This window comes from Phascolarctos cinereus, unplaced genomic scaffold (assembly GCF_003287225.1).
Source record: "Phascolarctos cinereus isolate Bilbo 61053 unplaced genomic scaffold, phaCin_HiC Scaffold_4;HRSCAF=312, whole genome shotgun sequence".
NCBI lineage: Eukaryota > Metazoa > Chordata > Mammalia > Diprotodontia > Phascolarctidae > Phascolarctos > Phascolarctos cinereus.
Window position 1 is genome coordinate 672,926,422 of NW_027555847.1, and position 21,301 is coordinate 672,947,722.

The following is a 21,301-nucleotide window of genomic DNA, read 5'->3' on the forward strand; positions in this document are numbered from 1 at the left end:
AATTATAAAGGAAACAATGAGATTAAAATACAATTATCAAAATATTTTCTTAAAACAAATTCATGAATGAAGAGCAGGCAGATTTAAAAAAAAAAAAACCAACAGGAAAAACGTGTATGAACTGATACAAAGTGAAATGAACAGAACCAGGAAAACACTGTACCCAGTCACAGCAATATGATGATCTATTATGATTTAGCTCTTCTCAGGAGTACAATGATCCAAGCCAATTGCAAAGGACGGAAAATGCTATTCATATCCAGAGAAAGAACTGATGGACTCTGAATGCAGATCAAAGCATACTATTTTCACTTTATTTTTTTGTGTTTTTTTTCTTTTGTTTTGTTTCTTCTTTCACAACTGTAACTAATATAGAAATATGTTTTACATGATTGCACATATATAATCTATATCAAATTGCTTACCATTTTAGGAAGAAGGGAGGGGAAAGAGAAAAATTCAGAACTCAAATTTTGTAAAAATGAATACTAAAAATTGTTTTTACGTATAATTGGGAAAAAATTAAATACTATTAAAAATTTAAAAAAAAAACAAGTTTATGGGACCCTCTGAAATATATCCATGAACACCAGGTTAGGAAGCCCTGTCCTAGACACACAGCATAGAAAGGGGCAGGACATGGCTGGTCTTTTGTCTTAGGGGCCTTACAAAAAGGGCTTAGATGAGGTCAGAGAAGCCTATGGTCTCTGTCTTCCAATACGGTGCTGGACACAGTTTGGATATGGACTGTTAAAGTCTGTTAGGGTTTAGAGCAGACTCTAAACTTGGCATGTACTGTGTGCCCCTCCCCCTATTTCACCACTGGACGCCCAAAGGCAGGAAGTTGATCTAGCTCCTATAGGTCAAATCAGTCTCCTCCCTTCCCACCACTCCTGCTGGCAGGGTCACAAAAAATAAACAACAACAAAAAGCCAGTAAGAAAGAATAAAATGAATGCTGGTCATCTGCCAAGAAGAAAAGGCAGAAACTCACTCTCTGAGTTGGCTGGCTCCCAATCCTCAGAAGCTACGAGGGCTGAACCTGAAAAGCCATCCCCAAGGATGCCTCAACTTCTCATAACTGAAGCTCACTCCCCTGCCTGCACCTGGAATGCTGCAGCATGTACAATGGCACAGTGTAAACACCAACTGTTTGACAAAGCGAACAGTGTTTCTTGAAAAAAGGAAATTGTACGTTAGAAAAGTTGCCCCTTTTGTCATCTTGGTAAGCCAGGGAAGGACTGAGACAAAAGACCAGAGAAGCTGAAACTCCCACTTCCGAAATTCTTCCCCCCCAAACCAACCTCTAGTGATGGCTATAAATGAATTCACTCATTTATCCACCCATTCACTTGACAAAAATTCACCGAGGACCTATTAGGTGCAGAGAGCTGGCCCTGGCCTTAAAGAAGATAGGAATATAAGTCAGACACAGTCCTTGCCCTCAAGCCAGTCAGTAAATAAGCATTTATTAAGTGCCAGCCATGTGCATGGCACAGTGCTAAGCACAAAGGAAGGTAAAAGACTGCCCGTGTTCTTAAGGATCTCACAGTCTAATTGCAGAGACAGCATGCAAAAAAACTAAAATAAACAAGCTATATGCAGGATAAGGTGGAAATGATCACTAGAAGAAAGGCACTAGAATTAAGCCGATTGGGGAAAAGGTTCCTACAGAAGGTGAAATTGTAGCTAGGAGCTGAAGAAGCCAGGGAAGCCAGGAAGTGCAGATAAGGAAGGAGGACAAGAAGGAGAGATAGCCAGGAAAATGTCTGGAATTAGAACATGGAGGGTCTTGCGTGAGGAACAGTAAAGAGGTGAAGATCAAACAGCTCACAGTCTAAGAAAGGAATAAGGCACATGCATGGGCAACGACAGTACAAATCATTCAATAGCTAAGTGCACAAGAGGAAACGTGTTGTTAAGAAGTCTGGACCCTGAGTCAGAAGACCTGGGTTTGAGCCCCACTCTGGCCACTGCACTGGGTGGGTGACCTTAGAAAGTCAATGCTCCCTGCTGGGCTTCATTCACTCCTCCAAAAAATGAGATTGGACAAGATGATCTTAGTCTGATTTCAAAGTCTAGTTCTTCCAATAGTCCAAAATTAGCATTGTGAGATGGGCGAGGATGAGACAGTGCCCCTTTGGGAGAGGTTTTCAGGCACACCATTTCTCCTGGATCTTGTAGAACACATGGCATTCTGCACTTCTGAGATCATTGGAGTCAGAGCGGACAGGCAATGCCTCGTGGAAGACATGTCATTTAATCAGGGCCACTGAAGAATGGGGAACACGTCCACAGGCAAGGCTGCGAGGGCATGGAGCACTTGGAGGAGTAGTAAAGATGCAGGGGTAAGAAAGTAGGGAACATATTCACAGGGAAAGCAATTAGTCTAGGAGGAGTAGACAGAAAAATTGCAGGTAGATCTAGGACACACAGACGATAGAAAAATCGCTGTTAGTCTAGGACGCGTGGAGAGAAAAATCATGTTCTTAAAGCCAGGAGGGACTTTGGAGATTTAGTCCAATTCTAATTTTTCTGATGAGGAAACTGAGGCCTATACTGGTAAAATGCCTTGCCTCAACATCCCGTTCTAGTTAGTAGCCGAGCAAAAACTCCAGATCCACGGAAGCAGGTAATAAGTCATCTGAGCCCTCAGAGAAGGCTCTCAGCAGGGCGGCTTGCATTTAAAGAGCCAGGAGAAGGCTCTGTCTCAGACAGACTCTTTGCCCCTTGAGTTGAGGATGGCCAAAGAAACATGAGTATGCTGAGTCTTCAACCTGGCACTCCAGAGCTTCCCGTAAGCTGCCAGCCTTCCTCCATCTAACTCCCCTTCACATTCTCTCCATTCCAGCCGAACTGAACCAACGAGCTCAACCTAACAAAACATGCTGTCTCCTGCCTCCCCCACTCCCCCCACCTTCAGGGCTGGAATGGAATCTGTCACCTCTGCCTTTCAAAAGCTTTTTCATCCCATAATGAAATGCAGCATTGCAACTGCACTGATGAGAGTTCAAATCCTCATTCTAAAATTAGCTAGCAGTGGGACCCTGGGCAAGCCACTTGATCTGAGTCTTAGTACCTTCATCTGTAAAATGGGGATAATACTTTCATTTCCTACATCCCAGGGTTGCTGTGAGGTTCAAATGAGAATTGTGTGAAGTGCTCTATAAGGTGCTGCTATATAAATATAAACTATTATTTTATGTCTAGGATTATTATTCAAGGTGCAACTCAAGCACCATTTTCTCTTTGAAACATTCCCTGGTTTCCTTAACCAAAGATATTCTTTCCGAATTCCAAAGTATTTTGTCTGAATCTCTCCTTTGCTCCAGTCACGTTCTCCAACAGATTATCTGTATACATGTAAATTCCTTGAAGACAGGGTCTGTGACATCTTGGCAGCCCCAGCTCCAAATGACCTATTACACAGAGTAGGCACCTAATAAATGAATTCAGCTATCCTAGCAATGGGAATTTTGAACAAGTAGAGGTTTTCCCTATTTGAGCTACAGAGTCAAACTGTGATGAACTGTCAGCGAGTTTTACCCAAAGAGTCTGACTGATGGATTCATGCCAGTCTGGCCTTGGCCTCATAGTGCTCAACAGTTTAATACTGACTTGAAAGAAGACAGAGTAAGTAGGTACGTTGATCAAATCTACCAATGACACTAAGCTAGAAGGGTTAGCTAATGAGACCGCTGAGACTTGAGATTTCAACAGATCTGACTTAACAGGCTGGAATGACTTGCCCTACAAAGGGCAAGACGAAACAATCAGGGTACGGAAAGTCTTGTGCTTTGGTTTAAAAACAACAACAACAACAACAACAAACAAAACGCAGTTATTTGATTACAGGCTGAGGATGACATGGCTCACTATAAGTTAATCTTAGAATAGCCTACAAGGAAGAGATTCCAGGCTACGCACAAAGTCATAGATGCATGGAGGGGAAGGCGAACTATCCTTACCTAGCGCTGCCTCAGAGAAACTGAGACTTGGAAAAGACCTCAAGCTTAACAAGGCCAAGATCTCTCACTACCTCCTGGGCCGTGACCAGTTGTCTTGACCTGTATCTTGCCACTGGGCCCAGACGACTCTGGAGGAGATAGTGAGGCTGATGACTCCGCACAGCTCTGCCTCACTTACAATCCAATTCACTTGCAAGTCAAGACATCACCTTGCTGATGTCATCGGTCCTCTTTGAGGATGAAGGACGAATGACAGCAACAGATGAATGGGGGGGGGCGCGCAATATTCTGACAACATCAATCATCTAATTTGGCTGCTGCAGGGAGGACATCAAGGGAGTTGGTGAGAAAGCAGGCTGGGATCAGGCAACGGAGGGTGGAAGAAAACAATGTGAGGTCACCTGTCCACAAGTAACTACGTTAACGTACTTCCCCAAACTAGTAGAGTGCAGTTAGACAGGACTGCAGCTCACAGGCAGGTAGAGAAACAACTGCAGACATCTCGGTATTGTGGTGGTTCTTCATGGTTGAGGGGGATGTGAAAGCACTAATGGAAGCAGGAAGGAATTAACTGCAGCCTGAAGCTGGGGGTAAAAGAAAGGGCTATAGCTGGATCCAGCTGCTGAGCTCTGTCCCACCCCCAAAAAAACCAATTCTTAGCAACTAGAAAACAGAAAAGGAAGACAAACGAGTATGTCATTCACCAGAGACCACTGAGGTGAGGCCGAGACTTTGGGCCACATCAGGAATCACCTCTACAAGTAAAAAGGAAAGGAGGAGACAGAGAAAAATGAAAATGAAAAGAAGAGTGAACAATGAAACCAAAGCAAAAACACAAGCCCAAAGATCAATAAATCCCACTCTCAACCTGCGGTTCAATAAAAAGAAGGCAAAACTCTCAAGGCTCCCTGGGGATACCACAATTCTGATCATCAGAAAGGGCAATTTCCAGGAATCTTTGCCCAAAAGCACACCCCTGTATCCTCTTCCTCCTTCCTCCCCATCAATCCATGAAAAACAGAAGGCCCAGCAAAACCAAGAGAAACTCTATAGAAACCAATGAAAATCATCTTCCTCAATTCTACTAACAATAATTAAATGCCTACTTCGTGCCCAGCACTATACTAGGGGAAAAACAAAACTGAGATGGTAAGATGCAGTTTTTTCCCTCAAGGAGCTCACAGCCTAACAGAGGGGCAAGCCAAGTCCACAAATAAATATAATGCAAAATGGAACATGGTCAGTACACAAGAGAAATGCCAAAAAGGCAGGACAGTAGAAGAGTATTCTAAAGAAGACTGTGTAGAAAATGGGGAAGAGGCTGAAAAATGGGGGGGAGGGGCCAAAAACAGAAAATCATCCTGTTCAGCCAGAGCAAAGAAGGGGATCACAAGACACAAGGCAAGAAAGGCAGTCCAGATAAAGGAGTCTATCATTATCTTCTAGGTACTGGGGAGCCAATGAAGAATCTCACGCAAGGCAGCAACTTGATCAGACCACAGCAGAATGAAACATGGACTAGAGGGGGAAGGAGACTGGAGACCTAAGAACCCATGAGCAGGTCACTGCAACCTACCAGGCAGGTAGCAATAAGGCCTGAACTAGGGCAGTGCATTTGGGGACAGAAAAAGATGGATGTAGAAGATGTTGGGAAGGGTGAATCAAGAGGATTCACTGCATATCTCAGCACCATAGTTCAGAAAGAGAGCTCAGTGTAGATGCAGAGAAGATGAATTCAAATGACGGTGTTCTACAGACTCTCCAGGTGAGTCCAGGCAAGTCACTGACTTGGGGGGGAAGGTGCCAGAAGAAGAGGAGAAAAACAACAACAGCTAACATTTATAGAGTGCCTATCATGTGCCAGTCATTATGCTAAGCAGTTTACAATTATTACCTTATTTGATCCTCACAATAACCCTGGAAGGTAGGTGTTATTATGATCCCCATTTTACAGATGAGGAAACTGAGGCAGACAGCGGTTAAGTGACTTGTCCAGGGTCTCACACCTAGTAAGTGTCTATGGCTGGATTTGAACTCAGGTATTCCTGACTCCAGGCCAGGGGTTCTAGCCACAGAACTACCTAGTTACCTGAGGGAGTTGGCCTAGATAAGGACTAAGGTTCCTTCCAGCATTAAACCCCACAACTGAAAGGGGGGGTGGAGAGGGAGGGGCAGGGAAGAGTCCCAGAGAACAATGAGGTTTCCACCCTAGGTGACTAGTAGTGTACACTGATTTAAAAAAAAAAAAAAAGAAAAAAAAGGATGTCAGATGCTGGGAATAGGGAGAGGAATTCTCTTTAGAAGCATTCTGTGGAGTTGACTCCACAGCCTGCCCAGGGCAGATCTGTTTGGAGTTCAGAAAAGGTGAGATCTATGTTAGTCTATGAGTTCTCCCAAATAGAGAGCTAATATGCTTACTTTCCTACCAGAAAGAAATGAAAGCCCAGAGCCCAGGGTGAGATTTCCCCACTTCAAAGCAGAGCTTATGGAGGGAAAAGGGTGGTTAACACCCTCCACCAGGTACTTTCACAACTGCAGTGATCACTGAGCTTTGAAAACAACCAACTCAAAATAATGGCTGCGATTCAGTATTTGAAATAGGTGCCCCAAGAGAGAACATTCCCCCCTACAATGCCTGACAACAGACCTAGCTCTACAAACCCAAGAGAGCAAATTACTGATTTTACTTTTTTGTTATAATGAACTTGAGAAATACCAACCAACCTGACATTTCCACACATGAAGAACCGAAAAAAGAATATTTTAACTGAAACAGCAAATCTCATTAGCTTGGGTTTTCTTTTTTTGATTTTAGTGCTTGTAAATACAGCATGTGAGTTCTAAAAGCTGTCCTGCTTCTCTTTGTTTTCCTCTAGATTTCCTTCTGTTCTCTTGTGCTTTAAAAAAAATGCTCCAGGGGTAAAACAAGGATGCCCATTATCACCACTATTACTCAATATTGTACTAAAGGTGTTAGCTTTAGCAAAAAGGGAAGAAAAAGAAATTGAAGGTATTAGAATAGGCAATGAGAAAACAAAACTAGCACCCTACAGATGATATCATGGTATCTAGAGAATCAACTAAAAAACTACTTGAAATAGTTAGCAACTTTAAGCAAAGTTGCAGGATGTAAAATAAGCCCACACAAATCATCAGCATTTCTATATATTACCAACAAAGCTCAGCAGCAAGAGACAGAAATTTCATTTAAAATAACTGTAGAGTCTACAGTTTGTTTTGTTTACATTGTCTACAATTTATAGTGCAATCTGATATAGGCTCCACTTAGACATTCATATTAAATATATTTTCACATTAGTCATAATGTAAAGAAGAATTAGAATTAATGGGAGGAACCACGAGAAAGAAGAAACAAAACAAAACAACAAAAGAAAAGGAGAGCAGATAGCATGCTTCCCTCTGCATTCAGACTCCAAAGTTCCTTCTCTGGATGTGGACAGCATTTTCCATCGTAAGTTTTTTGGAGTTGTCTTAGAACCTTGCATTGCTGAGAAGAGCTAAGTCTATCAAAGTCAGTCTTGACACTCTTCTTAAGGAATTATGCCAGGCTCTGGTATTTAGCCTCTGTTGCCTGTCCCTGTCTTTTCAAAATCTAAGTTAGTTGGCAAGCTTCCTGTGCAGCCACATCGAATCTCTGTGGACAACACCCACCTTTCCATCTCTTTAGAAAGACTATTTTTTTTTTTGTTTCCATCCGTCCTGCGCTGGCTTTTTTCCCTTTACAATCTTAGTCTATGAGGTTGTAGTTATTCTTTCTCAGAATGCTCAGAAATCTGCTCTCCCAAAATCTAAGATGCTATCAACCTATACTTGGCTTTCCTCTTCTCTACCACAAATTCTATGACCAAGTGATTATTTTCTCCCAAGGTTTCTAGAACTTCTATCCCAACTAGAGGTGTCGGTGTCTTTTTGTTGGAGAAAAGTATATCCAGAACAATGTTCCTCACATTCATGCCTCCATCTCTGGAAGGATGAAATGACCAGTAAAGAAAGCAAAGAAAATACTGGCTGATGCTCTGCTTTTAGAGCATCTGTCTAGACAAGTCAAGTCCCCAAATACTACTGCACTCATGCCTCTTTGGCTAGCTGACAACGAAGTCTTAACTTGATAGTTTTGTAGATTCCTAAGGCTCAGAGCTGAAGGGCCTTAGCACTTATCCATTCTGAACCCCACATTTTACAGACCCAGGGAGAGCAAAGAACTTGCCCAAGTTCCCACTGACAATTAAGGAGGGGTCTGGAATGCAAATTCAAGTAGTGACTCCAGCTGATCCTCCTTCTGTGTACATGCCTTAATGGGCTGGGTTGCACCATGCCTTATCTTCTGTCTTCTCTAACAACAATCATGGTACATAGTGACTAAGTGGTAAAGGAGTATTTGTGGAATTGAGTTGAACAGCAGTCACTCTCTCCACTGCTCATCCGGGGAGTTCTCAGGTCACCCTGGGACAGACAGAATTTGATTTACCATCTATAGTACTTCCCAACTCTTGTACTGTCATTTGATTTCTCACATAGTTGCGCCTTCATCATAACAAAGTGACCACACAGGTCCACACCCCAGAGGAATCACCTTCAGAGGCCCACAGAGTTCTACGCCCCTCTGATCATTTTATGAAAGACATTCAGTAGATGGAGGAAGCTGGGATGGGAATCAGAAGACCTGAGCTGTCTTCCCAACTCTTAATGCTGCCTCCGTGTGAATCCCTGAGTAAGGAACTTCTCTTCTCTGTGACTTGGGGCTTGGTCTTCAATGGGCCCTCAATTACGTTTCAGGAGAGGATTTCTAAGATATATATATCATTTCACTTGATCCACCGGACCTTGTGAGATCAGGACAACGGGACTTCTAAATTCTTTTATGGTTCTAAGTCTATGATCTGAAGGCAGCTTGGGGGCACCACAGTACACAGAATGTCCCACCTGGAATCAGGAAGACCTGAGTTCAAATTTGACCTCAAACACCAACTAGCTGCATGACTCTGGGCATATCACTTCACCTCTATCTGACAAAATGGGGATAATAACGGCACCTACCTCCCATGGTTGTTGTGAGGCTCCAATGAGGTATTTCTAACGTGCTTAGCATGGCACCTGACATACAGTAGGTGCTACATAAATGCTGATCCCATCTCTGCCCCTATGGTCTCTATTTTACAGGAGGGGACATGAAGTTAGGAAAGGTTGCCCTTGTTACCCATGATCACACAGCTAGAAGAAGAAAGAGAATTTAAGCCCAGATCCCTTATGATTCTGAGTCTAACAGTAGTCCAAAATGAAGAAACTAGATCAGATGACCTCAGAGGTCCCCTGCAAATGAAATTCTGTGACTAGATGATAATGGCAGTTCTTAACATCTCTGACAATCTATGGATTTCTACAGCAACATGGAACTCATGACTTGCAAATTCCATTTAGTAATTTAAATGCCTACAACAATAAGATCTGTTTTTAGACATGGTTTAAGATCATGAAGTTGGAGAAACCTCCATTTCCGGCCTCTTCTCCAAGGGCCATTATTATTCCAACACAGAATAGTTCATAGAATGCTACAACAGGATATTCCAATTTTATTTCCACCAGTTAGTGAACGATGTGCCTGGTCACTGAAGAAGGCCAAAACAACAAACAAACAAATCAGGAAAACAGGTGAAGTGAGGGCGTATCCACAGGAGAAGGGCACTTACTGGTTTTCACTGGTCAAGGGTGGGTAAGGTGCAGATGAATAGGCAAAAGTATTCCACCAAGGATAATGCAGCATCGAGTTCTGAAAATACAGCAACACCAAAAGAGTTAGATTTTGAGTGGAGAAACATAAAATATCAACTTGATTCAGCACATGAGGCTGCTAACTCTGTCAAGAGGCCGGAGAAGAGGATGTGGGGCACAAGGTGGCAATCAAAACTCACTTCAGCAGTGACTTACTCCAGCCTCCTACCCAGTGCCTGAAACCCCTACCAAGCCCCCATGTGGGCCCAGCCCAAGCCACTCCCAGTAGCAGGAGCCTCACCCGCCAGTGCTGGACAGCTCTGATCGCTAGAACGTGATCCCTCCCACCAAGCTGAAGTGCGCTTCCTCATACCTTCTAAGCCATGACATCAAGCCCTTGCTCCCTGTTTGCTTGGAATCCGTTTCTTTAATTCACTGACACATCTGCTCTCTGACTGACCATTTCTTATGTGCCTATTCTTTTTATGCCTGCGTTAGGCATAAAGAATGAACAGGAAACCAGAGTTTTGTCCCTCACAGATACAAGAGCCTGGAGTTTAGTGGTAAACCTTCATGCAGAAATATGAGTAAAAAGAGACTATGACTGACATGTTAGAAAGTTACAGAGCAGCATGGGAGTTCGGAGGAAGAAGAGTTCACTGCTAGTTTACAGAGGTGTCAAGGATATGGCCACACAACGCAAATAAGCCCTTCAAAGACATGCATGGGTGATAACAAACGTGAGGCCCCTGCCCCTGCCAATCAGGAAAACCCACAATTTGAAATGTGGGAACTGGAAGAGACATGAGTAAACAGGACAGATACCACAGCAGAAAAGGGCCTGAGAATACAGAATATCTGACTAAGAAATGTTGCTTTACTGAATAGATTATTTCTCTATATAGGTGCTTCATACTATACGGAAACTGCTTGTTCAAAATTTTAATAAACTATCTTGGTCTTAAAAGGACAGTAGCTGGCACGTAGTGGTAGCTTCATAAATTTTAATTGCATTGTATTATCTTGGCTTGTACTGAACTGTAAATTGTCTCATGAATCTTTTCTCATCAGCTCCATGAGGGTAGGGAATCATCTCTCTGGTTAGCTCATGGAACCTGGGACTCTTAGAATGGACAGGGATTTTCCTCAGGGGGCCCAACAAGGCACTGCTTATGTAATCCACGAACCCTATGTACAACTTCCCCAACAAATACCCGGCCTCCACTCGAATAAACTCCACCAACAGCAGCAATGAAGAACTCACTACCTAGCTTCCATGTTTAGATACCATCAAGTACAAAGCTGACTACAGAGGGGGCACCCAAAAACTCCTCGCTGACTCACATGCTGATCATTTGGGAAGCATCAAATGACTAACATCTTAACGCAAAATTCTGCCAATTTCCCAAATTCCTTATCAAGCTCCTGTCACATCTAGCATTCTTTTCTTTAGCTCCAGTTTATAGATGAGGTCAAAAGAAAGCCCCAGCCTCCCAGGTTAACCCCTAGAAAAGTCTGCTTACGCTTTGTTCCTCTCAGTTCTAATCATTCAATTATATTTCAGTAGGAAGCTGCCAGAGGAGAAGCATCACCCAAAAGGGAGACAAAATTGCATCTGTCTTTGACACAGGCTGATGACTTAAGACCTGTGCAGCAGATCCCCTTCAGCAAAGGGAGAATGATCTCTCCGTCAGATGGGCACATAGACCTATTGATGAACAGACCTCTGAACTCCAGCAGAGAAACATGCATATGATTTACAGTAAATCCTGCTTACCCAGTGACTAAACACATCCCCAGTGATTCATCGAGGAATAATGGGTTCCTTCCCTTATCCATGATAACACAAATAAATACTAATAGATCCAGGCAAAAAAAAAAAATACAAAAATCCTCAGGCTAACAACTAAAGCTCTCCAAAACCCAATCCAATAAAACAAACATTTAAGGGCCTAATAAAGGCAAGGAAGTAGGCTTCCATTTACCTTTCTAGTCTGATTTCCTATTATTCCCTTCAAGGACTCACTATTCCAAAATGGACTACCAGTTGTTCCCATACATGGAATTTCCTACGTATTCATTTCAGTACTTATATCCACCACACACACACTCCCCCCGAGCGGATACATAACGGCCCTGACAAAAGGGACAGATTCCTTTAAAACCCCAGCCCTGTGAATCCTGCTTTAGACAGGCGGCACTTAAATGAGTGTTTGTTGGATTGAACTCAAAGTGAGGGCCAAGGTGGCACCCAGGCATTCAAAAACTATTCCAGGGTCACTTCGCTATTCCTTTTTTCTACTTTCTTTTCAATGCTAAGATTTTGGAAGAGGGGTGTGTGCTGAGATATTCTCTGATCACTGATTTCAATACACATTTCTGAACCTAACATGTAGGCTCTACTCTATGTAATAAAAGAAAGGGACCTTAGCACACTGAATATCAGAGCCTTCACAAAGGGCCTAAGAAGAGAGTTCAGAATTTGGAAGGTCTTAGGTTTAGACCAGAGGTTTTATCAGCAACCCCCGCCCCAGCCAGATTTAAAATATAATTAGAAAATGTTTAACAAAAGAAATAAAAACACAATTTGTAGTTTGTAGTAATTTGTAGTTTTCTAAGTCAATAATCAACAGAAAAGATTCAAATCTATTTGAGTCTGACACTCCCGATTTAGACCAACAGCTCACACTACACACGACCAAACAAACTCCAAATAAATACGTAACCTGAATATCAAAGGTCGGATTATAAACATGCTGAAGGAGAAGAGAAGGCAATATCTTTCATAAAAATGGTTAGAGAAAGAGTTCGTAACAAACAAGGGATAGAGATGATCACAGGAGATAAAATGGACAATTCTGACTACATATCAAAAGTGAAAATTTTCAACACAAATAATATCATTGCAGTTACAACAGAAAAAGTAACATGGGGGGAAAAATCTTGGCAGTAAATTTCTCTGAAAAAAGTCTCATATCCATGACATACATCAAATTGATCCAACTATATTAGAAGAGGAGCCATTCCTCAAGAAATAGTCAAAGAACATGAACCTACAGCTCTTGAAAGAAGAAATGTAAATTGGTAACAATTACATGAAGAAATGCTCCAAATCATTAATAAGAGAAATAGCAATTCAGACAAGTCAGGCTGTCAAAAGTGACCAAAAAAGAAAAATGACAACTGTTGGAGGGGCTGTGAGAAGACAGGCATCCTGGAGCTGTGAATTGGTGCCACCATTCAGGAAAACAATTTGGAACCAGACAGGCGCACAGCGACATATACACAGTGAGCTCCGTCACAGTGATACTCCCACTACATGTGGTGCCACAAAGACATCAAAGACCAAGTGAAAGGACCCATATATTTACTTATTAAAGTGCCTTACCTATGTTCCAAGCCCTGTGCTAAATGTACAGAAATATTTATAGCAGCACCTTTTGCAGTAACAAAAATGGGGAACAAAATGGGTGCCTATCAATTGGGGAACAGCTGAGTCATGGCACAGAAATGGAACTGAACATTACTGCACTGTAAAAAATCATGAAAGAGACAGATTCGGTGACACCTGGAAGACTCATAGGAACTAATGATGAGTGAAATGAGGAGATCAGAAGAATTTATACAATACTTTAAAGGAAAACAACTTTGAAAGGTGTCAGAAATCTGTTCAATGCAATGACCAATCATGATTCCAGAAGGCAAACAACCAAGCATGCTTTTCACCTCTTGGTGGAGAGGTGATGGGGCTGTGGAAACAGAAGTCTTATGTTTTCAGACAAGGGCCAATATGTGATTTTTGTTTGTTTGCTTAACAATACTTGTTAAAAGAAAGGGTTTTCATTTGGGGCAGGGGGAGACTTTAAGGGATGAACAGGGGAGATAGGAAGAGTGACACCCCTCTCCCCCCAAAAAAAGGAAGAAAAAAAAAGGGCATCAATTAAATACTTAAAAATACATTGAAAAGACTAGTAGGAACTTCAAAAAGAGATCAAAAAAGCAGGGCAATGTGGGTGTTCAATTTAACATATACTTTTTCTTAAAAATCGTACACAACAGAAAGTCATGATTTATATACAACCCTCTCTCTCTGCTCATCTTGGCAAATGGAAATCTTAAGGTTTGCTGGTATCTCTCTGGGTCTTAATGGTCGGTTGGCTGGTTGTCATCCCTCGTTCTTGAAGAGGACCAAAATGACATCACTGTTAGAGTCAAGTTACAATGCACCCGACCACGGATGATCAGACCAACAGGAGCTCGGAATGCTCTATCACACATCAGGCACAAATAGGCCCTGTGAACATTTAGGCTGGATTTTCTAAATTTGCACATCTAAATTTTAAAAGAAATACATTCTTTAAAAAATGAGAAAGGTCAAGCTAAAAGGGGCCTTAAAAAACAGACCACGAGAGATTGGAGGGAACTCAGAACACAGAATGTTTGAGATGAAAAGGAATTTCTCTTATCTATTTCAAATCACTCATTCCAAGGAAAGAAAGAGGACCAATAAAGGGATGTGACTTGTCTAAGGTAAATAGTATTGGTAAGGGGTACAATCAGAACTAGCATTCTAGGCTGCTGCTCTTTTTATGAATGTTTTCTCCTAGTGTTCTTTTTACAAGTACCTTTGAAGGAAGATCATCAGGCCAAAAGAGAAGCAGGGGGAAAGCATGGTGCGGAGGTTGGTCTGGATCTGGCACAGAGCCCGCAGTGAGTGCTGAGCTAGGGAACAGAACCATGAAAAGAGGCCGCTCAAGACCTGTAACTGCGAGCTGCCAGGGCATCGTCTATGGTTTCCTCTGAACTGCCCAGGCTAAGAAAGCCCATTCACCATTCACTTGCACAATGGGACAGAGACAGGACAAGGAGAGGCCCCACAAAATTCAAAAGGCTCCACTGTAACTTAATAATAGAAAGTGAAACCAAATTAGCCATCCATCTCCCACAGCGTTTTCACTGGCTGTCTCCCATGCCTGGAACTCTCCCTCTTGAATTCCCCAAAGTCCTGGCTAAAATTCTACCTTCTCCAAGAGCAGTTCCCAACCCCCACTGATGCCAGTATCTCCCCTCCACTGATTAGCTCCAATTTTTCCTGTCCCACAGCTTCTTTCTACCTAGTTGTTTGCATGCTGTCTTCCCCAGCAGATGGGGGCTCCTCGAGGCAGGGCCCAGCTTTTGCCTTTCTTTAGATCCCCAGGACTTGGCACAGTTCTGGGCACAGAAGTGACGGCTAATAAATGTTTACTGCATGATGAACTTAACAATTATTTTCCTTATGTCTTTGCTAGATAGAATGTTCTTTTACATCTTTCCTGGGGATGTGGTTGCCAAGAAGCACAAAGATACTAAGTCTGGGCTGGGGTCTGAGCTTAGGTCTCTAGACTCTGGCTCCAATGTTTCTTCTCCGCACCAAGCCACATCACAATATACCTGTACGAAAGTGGAGCTTACGCAGGCAAAATCATGCAACCTCCAAAGTGTTTCTCTTCTTTATAAAGAAACTTGAAGAAATAAATTAAAGCCTATGCATCTGGCTGACACCAAAGGGAGTCCAGGGTCTTAAACGGGATTTTACGTTAAAAGGACTAAACTGTCATCATTAATAATCTCTTATATTTGTGCAGGACTTTATAATTTATAAAGCAGTCTTGTAGTCATGACCTACTCACAAGAACACGCTGAAATAAACAGAGCAAGGTGTACAATGCCCATTTCTCAGAAGGAGAAAGTTAGGCCAGGAGAGGCCACACAGCTTGTCCAAACTCAGAAGCCTAGTAGATGACAAAGCCTGGCTTTGAACCTAGGTCTCCTACACTCAAAAAGTCAGTGCTTCCCACTACCAGTACTTCTCCCCTCCTGCCACCTTGCAAAAGGGGGTATGCAATACTGCACACACTTTCAGACACTGCTGATGTGTTGGCTGGTTTTGCTAAATCGCTTTTTCCCCCTCTTTTTTAAATCTTTGATAAGACGGATGGCTCACTGGATTGAGCAGGGGTAAGGACAGACTCAGAAATAAAGATGATTTAAAAAACAAGACAGCAATTAAGATAAGATGCTAACAATCTTGAGGTTCTTTCCCCAATACAACGCTGAAAGTAATGAGCTACATGGGTGTGATCCCAACCACGGCACCCTCCCTCAGACTCTTGCTGTGGAAACAGGGCTGACTCATTTCTTCTTCTGGAGACCATATCCCCATTCCATCAAGGGGGATGGGGAGAAATGGGGAGCATGCTGGCCTTAGATACCTCACATGCTTGTTTAGCCTTCACGTGCTTACTATATGAATCATAATAATTACTATTATTAAAGTGCCCTAAAAATGTGAATCACTGTGACCAATTAACCTGAACAACATGACACAGACACCTGCATGCCTCTGGTCAAGTCACTTCTCTCTGAGCCTCAAGTTTCCTTATCTGTAAAATGGGGCCACTATCTGCAGCCCCTGGCTCCCAGAATGGCTGTGAGGCTCAAACGTGACACAGGGTATAAGGCCCTGCACTTCGATATTGTTCCCAAGAACAATCATCAGGAGATCTATATTCAAATGCCAGTCTGTGCCTCGAACTAATAAACTGAGAAAGGCTTCACCTCCTCCACCTGCAGCTTCCTCGTCTGGAAAGTGAAGCGCTTGGCTAGGTCCCCTCTATTCTCCCTGCTAGGGTGCTAGGGATCCCTCAAAGTGTTCCAGGGTCGAGCCTTAGTCCAAATCTTCACATCTCAAGAACGGATATCTGTGGGCTCTCAGGCTCTGAACTACAGCAGGGGAGAAAGCTGTAGGAACCTCTGTCAATGTGTCAGGTGGCTCAGCCCTCCATGGAAAGGTGAACATGGGACAGCCACACACACACACACACACACACACACACACACACACACACACACACACACAGGGTCGGCTGTGATGACAGTAGACAGAAAACTGGATTTGGAATTGAGCCTTGGATATGAATTCTTGGTCTGCGAGACTTTGACCAAGTCACTATCGCTCCCTAGGCTTCAAGTTCCCTACCTGTAAAGGAGCTGCAGAGCAGAGGAACTGTCTCTCCTTTCCAGTTCTAGATCTTGTAAAACAATAAAGTGGTGAATTCACTAGTGTACCACTTTCCCCATTCTGCAGAGAGGAGAGGGAGGTACATTTTCTCGGCTCTGTGAGGGCAGGCTTGATCATTCTAACAACACAGCATGTGATTTTGTTGTTCTTAGCATTTATACTGCTGTGGGCATCAGCTATACTGTTTTCCCGGTTTTGCTCTTCTCTCTGTATCAATTCATGTAAGTCTTCCTATGATTCTCCTAATACTTCATTCCTTATGTGCAAAAATATTCTATTACTTTCATACATATATATATATATATTATATAAAAAAAATTCACTAGTGTACTGTCTAGACATCTGCTGGAGCTCTCTCTCCCTCTCTTTGACAAAAACAGGGCAGCTAATAACTTCCTGACTTGCTTTAATGATCATTCCAACTTTCAACAGGTTGAGGAACTAATGAGTATACCAGCCGCTCTCCACCTGACTCTCACCGCTGAGGCAGCATTGATGGGGAGAGGTGGAAGGGTGAAACAGCCAAACGAGTGCTCCATCTTAGAAGGGGCGATACACCAGGAGTGGAGAGCTGCAGCCCTCTATTTGAAAAGCTCAGAGGAAAGCTGGGGAAGATGATAAGGCCTGTAATTCTAAAGGGGATTGCAGACCAGAAGGGATGGGATGCTTTCCAAAATGAAATTCTACAGACATAAAGAGGAACAATTATGGTAAGAAGGGGGAGCTGTCAAAAGAGATGATTGTAGCAGACCCATGGGGAACGCACCAAACAACTTAGATTTTAAAAAGACACAGGCAGAAGACAGCAAGAGTGACAGCAGACAGTGACACTCCATCCCTTCAAAGAGGTGCCAGGGGTGCCAAGGGGAAGTAGCAAAAAGGGGCTCACAAGTGATACTTGAGGAGACAGCAAGATCGCAGAAGGGACAGAGCTACCCACTGCCTGGGATGGAAAGAATGAGGAAAATGAACAGGAGAGACAAAGCTGCTCCACCCATGCTTTGTTTCTCTTTTCTTTGCTAAAACTAATGATCCTTAAGCTGGAAAGGACAGCACAAAAATGCATGACAAGAACTGGATAGCCAAGATAAGTTGGGAGACGAGACAAGACGGAGCACCTACCTCCCCTTGATGAGCTCAAGTCAGGGGCCCTGCTCAACTATGTCCTAGGGCAGAGGTGGGGAACCTCCTACTGCATTGGGAAGGGAAAAAACAAAACAAAACACCTGACAGGTGTGATCGCTGAATCTTCAGCAGTGATCTTTGAAAGATCCTGGATAAAGGGACAGGTGACGCAGGATTAGAGAACTGATTTTGTTTGGACTTTCAGGTAAGGGCAAAGAATGGAATCTGCAAAATATTATAGCTTGACCAAGCTTGACTTTGGCCCCTGGCAAAATTCTATTCTCCCTTTCTCCCCTCCCCTCCCCTCCCCTCCCCTTCCTTCCTTTCCCCGCCTCCATATATGTCTGTTTGTCTATTTGTGAGTATAGTACAATTCTACAATGTGTGTGTATATACATACACACACACACATATTCTACAATGTAAAATTATATCTATCTAAATTTTTTTTAAGAGATGACTTGCTGAACATTTAGAAAAGGAGGTGGTGATCGCAAAGAGTTATCCTGGTTTCATCAAGAAAAGGTCATGTCCCACCAACCTTACTTCCTTTTATAACAAAGTTAAAAGAGCGGAATGATACAGATACGGTTTACTTCAATTTTAGCTAAAAAAGTGACAAAGATTTTAACACTTTTCTCATGGAAAAGATGGCGAGATGAGAGTCCAACTAAACGGAGTGAAAATTGAGTGGTCAGACCCCAATAAGTCATGAACAGTTCTGTGTCTGCCTGGAAGGAAACCTCCAATGGAGTGAGCACCCCACAGGTCTAGGCCAAGCCCTGTGTGAATATTTGTTATCAGTAACACGAAAAAAGGCAGAGCCATGGCATCTTTATTAGATGCCAGATGGCAGAAAGTGAGGAAGGATAATTAGTGTACAGGATGGCACAGTCAGGATCCAAAGAGGTCTCAGCAGCCTAAAACACTGGGCCAAATTTATGGAGATGAAACTTAATAGGGATTAATGTAAAGTCTTATATTTGCATTTATAAAACCGACCTCACAGGTACCAAGACAGAGAAGAGAGGGTTAAAAAGTAGTGCATTGAATATGATCAGAAGGTTTCAGTGGACCCCAAGCTCATTCTAATCAAAAATGTGATGCAGTATCCAAGAGTCTGAATGCAATCTGAGCCTATATTAAAAAAGGCACAACGTCCAGGAATAGGGAGGAGGTTATCCTGCTGCACTCAGTCCTGGTTTTGTTCTGGGTGCCACATTTTAGGAAGGACACTGATAAGGAGGAAGCCAACCAGCATGATAGAGGGCCTCAAGTCCATGGATATTTATCCTGGAAAAGAGAACACTTAAGGGGAGCATGACAGCCATCTTCAAATATTTCAAGGGCTGTCACACAGAAAAGGGATGACTAGATTTGTTCTTCTTCTTCTTTTTTTTAAAGCAACTGGGGTTAAGTGACTTGCCCAGGGTCACACAGCTAGTAAGTTTGAAGTGTTTGGTCTGAGGCTGGATTTGAACTCAGGTCCTCCTGACTTTCAGGGCCGGTGCTTTATCCACTACACCACCTAGCTGCCCCTGAATTTGTTCTTCTTGACCTCAGAGGGTAGACAGAGCCAGAGCAATGGGCCAAGGCCACAAACAGGGGGGCAGCTAGGTGGTGCAGTGGATAGAGCACCGACCCTGGATTCAGGAGGACCTGAGTTCAAATCTGACCTCAGACACATAACACTTACTAGCTGTGTGACCCTGGGCAAGTCACTTAACCCCATTGCCTAACCAAAAACAAACAAACAAACAAAGCCACAAACAGAGAAACTGAGGCTCAGTAAAAGGAAAAACTCTCCCAATCAGACCTATCCAAACTGAGTTGTCCCGGAAGGTAATGAGCTGCCCTCACTGAAGGTCATCGGGCGAAGGCTGGATGACTATTTGTCAGAGATGATTTAGAGGTGATTCCTCTTCCGTTAGGAGGCTCTATTAGAGGCCCTCTGATGTCCCTTCCAACTCCGGGCTTTCTTCTGGATGTTTCCCCAGCTCTTGAGATTCCTCGAATGAACAGGTATATAGGTAGGTCACAGCACTGTGTGTGTGTGTGTGTGTGCGCTTAAGGGGGAGAGGGGGAAGTTCTAAAATGATAGCTATGAGCTATTCCCAAATACACCTTCCCTCTTCCAATACATCTACTCTGTCCTCCTCCCCCCATTCTTCGACATGAGTCTTTAGGGACATCACAGTCTGCTGTCTTTTTGTAACAATGCTAACAATCCAATTTCTCTAGTGCCTTGAGGTGGGGGAGGAAGACAGGATAAGCAATATTTCCCCCATTTTACAAAGGATGAAAAACTGAGACTCAGAGAGGCATCTGTTTGAATAGAAACTGTGCTAATGAGCTGATGGAAGGTTCTCTGCATGTGCCAGCTCTCCATTCCTAAAGTACAAACTGATCCCACAGCAGAGTTCTAAGGTCTTCTGAGGGGAGTGACTTGTGATACAATTATACAAGATGCCTGATTAGAAAGCAGGCTCTCTCCTGTTACCTCTCCAGCACCATGTCCACAAAGGCCCTTGGGAGAAGAAAATCTTCCAGCTCAGCCAGGCATCGCATGCTGTAGGGGAAACATCACAGGACATACATTTCTGGGCCAGGTGACCAGAGAAGCATCCCTTGGACCCCCTGGCCTCCACAATACCCACCTCATGTGGGTGGTAGAACAAAAGGAAGCCAGGATGTGAAAGCACTTTGTAAACTGTAAGGTGGTCCACAGAGGCAAGAGATTACTGACGTGTACCAGGAGGGCCACAATGACATTAGCAATGGATTCTGAAGTTGCAGAGAAGAATCACAGAGGGTAAACAGTTTGTTGATTTGTATATGTACACAGAAACATATAAATATGTATATGTGCATGTGTGTATGCATGTACATATACATTACATATATATACACATGTGCAAATGCACATATATTTTATATATATATATATATATAGCCACATACATGCATCATCTCCTCCTCCTTGAGGGCAAGGGCTATTTCATTTCTGTCTTTGTACTCTCCAGACTTAACACAGTACCTTAGCACAGAGTAGGTACTTAATAAATGCTTTTTGGTTGAGTATAACAATACTAATTAATCTTCTTATACATTACTCAGTATAAAAAGCCATTTCCTTACTGTTGTGTTATAAGAAAGGACAAGCAGGCTGATTTCAGAAAAGCCTGGAAAGACTTACATGAACCGATGCTGAGTGAAGTGAGCAGAACCAGGAGAAGACTGTACACAGTAACAGCCACACTGTGAGATGATCAACTATGAATGACTTAGCTCTTCTCAGCAATACAATGATCCAAGACAATTCCAAAGGACTCATGATGAGAAATGCTATCTCTACCTCCACAGAAAAAATTGATGGAGTCCGAATACAGACTGAAGCATACTATTTTTCACTTTCTTTT

The 21,301-nt window shown here is 42.9% G+C and overlaps 1 protein-coding gene across 3 annotated transcripts in view; it reads right to left on the minus strand.

Annotated features, from left to right (window-relative positions):
* The window catches only part of SBNO2 (strawberry notch homolog 2), a 231,629-nt gene that overhangs the window by 136,335 nt on the left and 73,993 nt on the right, over positions 1-21,301 (minus strand). For 2 of the 3 annotated variants that reach the window (XM_021009040.2, XM_078154088.1), the window contains one exon: positions 9,676-9,755. The exons of the other annotated variant lie outside the window; for it this stretch is intronic. In XM_021009040.2, coding sequence (XP_020864699.1) covers positions 9,676-9,755 — 80 coding nt within the window. The remainder of the gene's footprint in view (positions 1-9,675; positions 9,756-21,301) is intronic. 3 annotated transcript variants of the gene reach the window in all.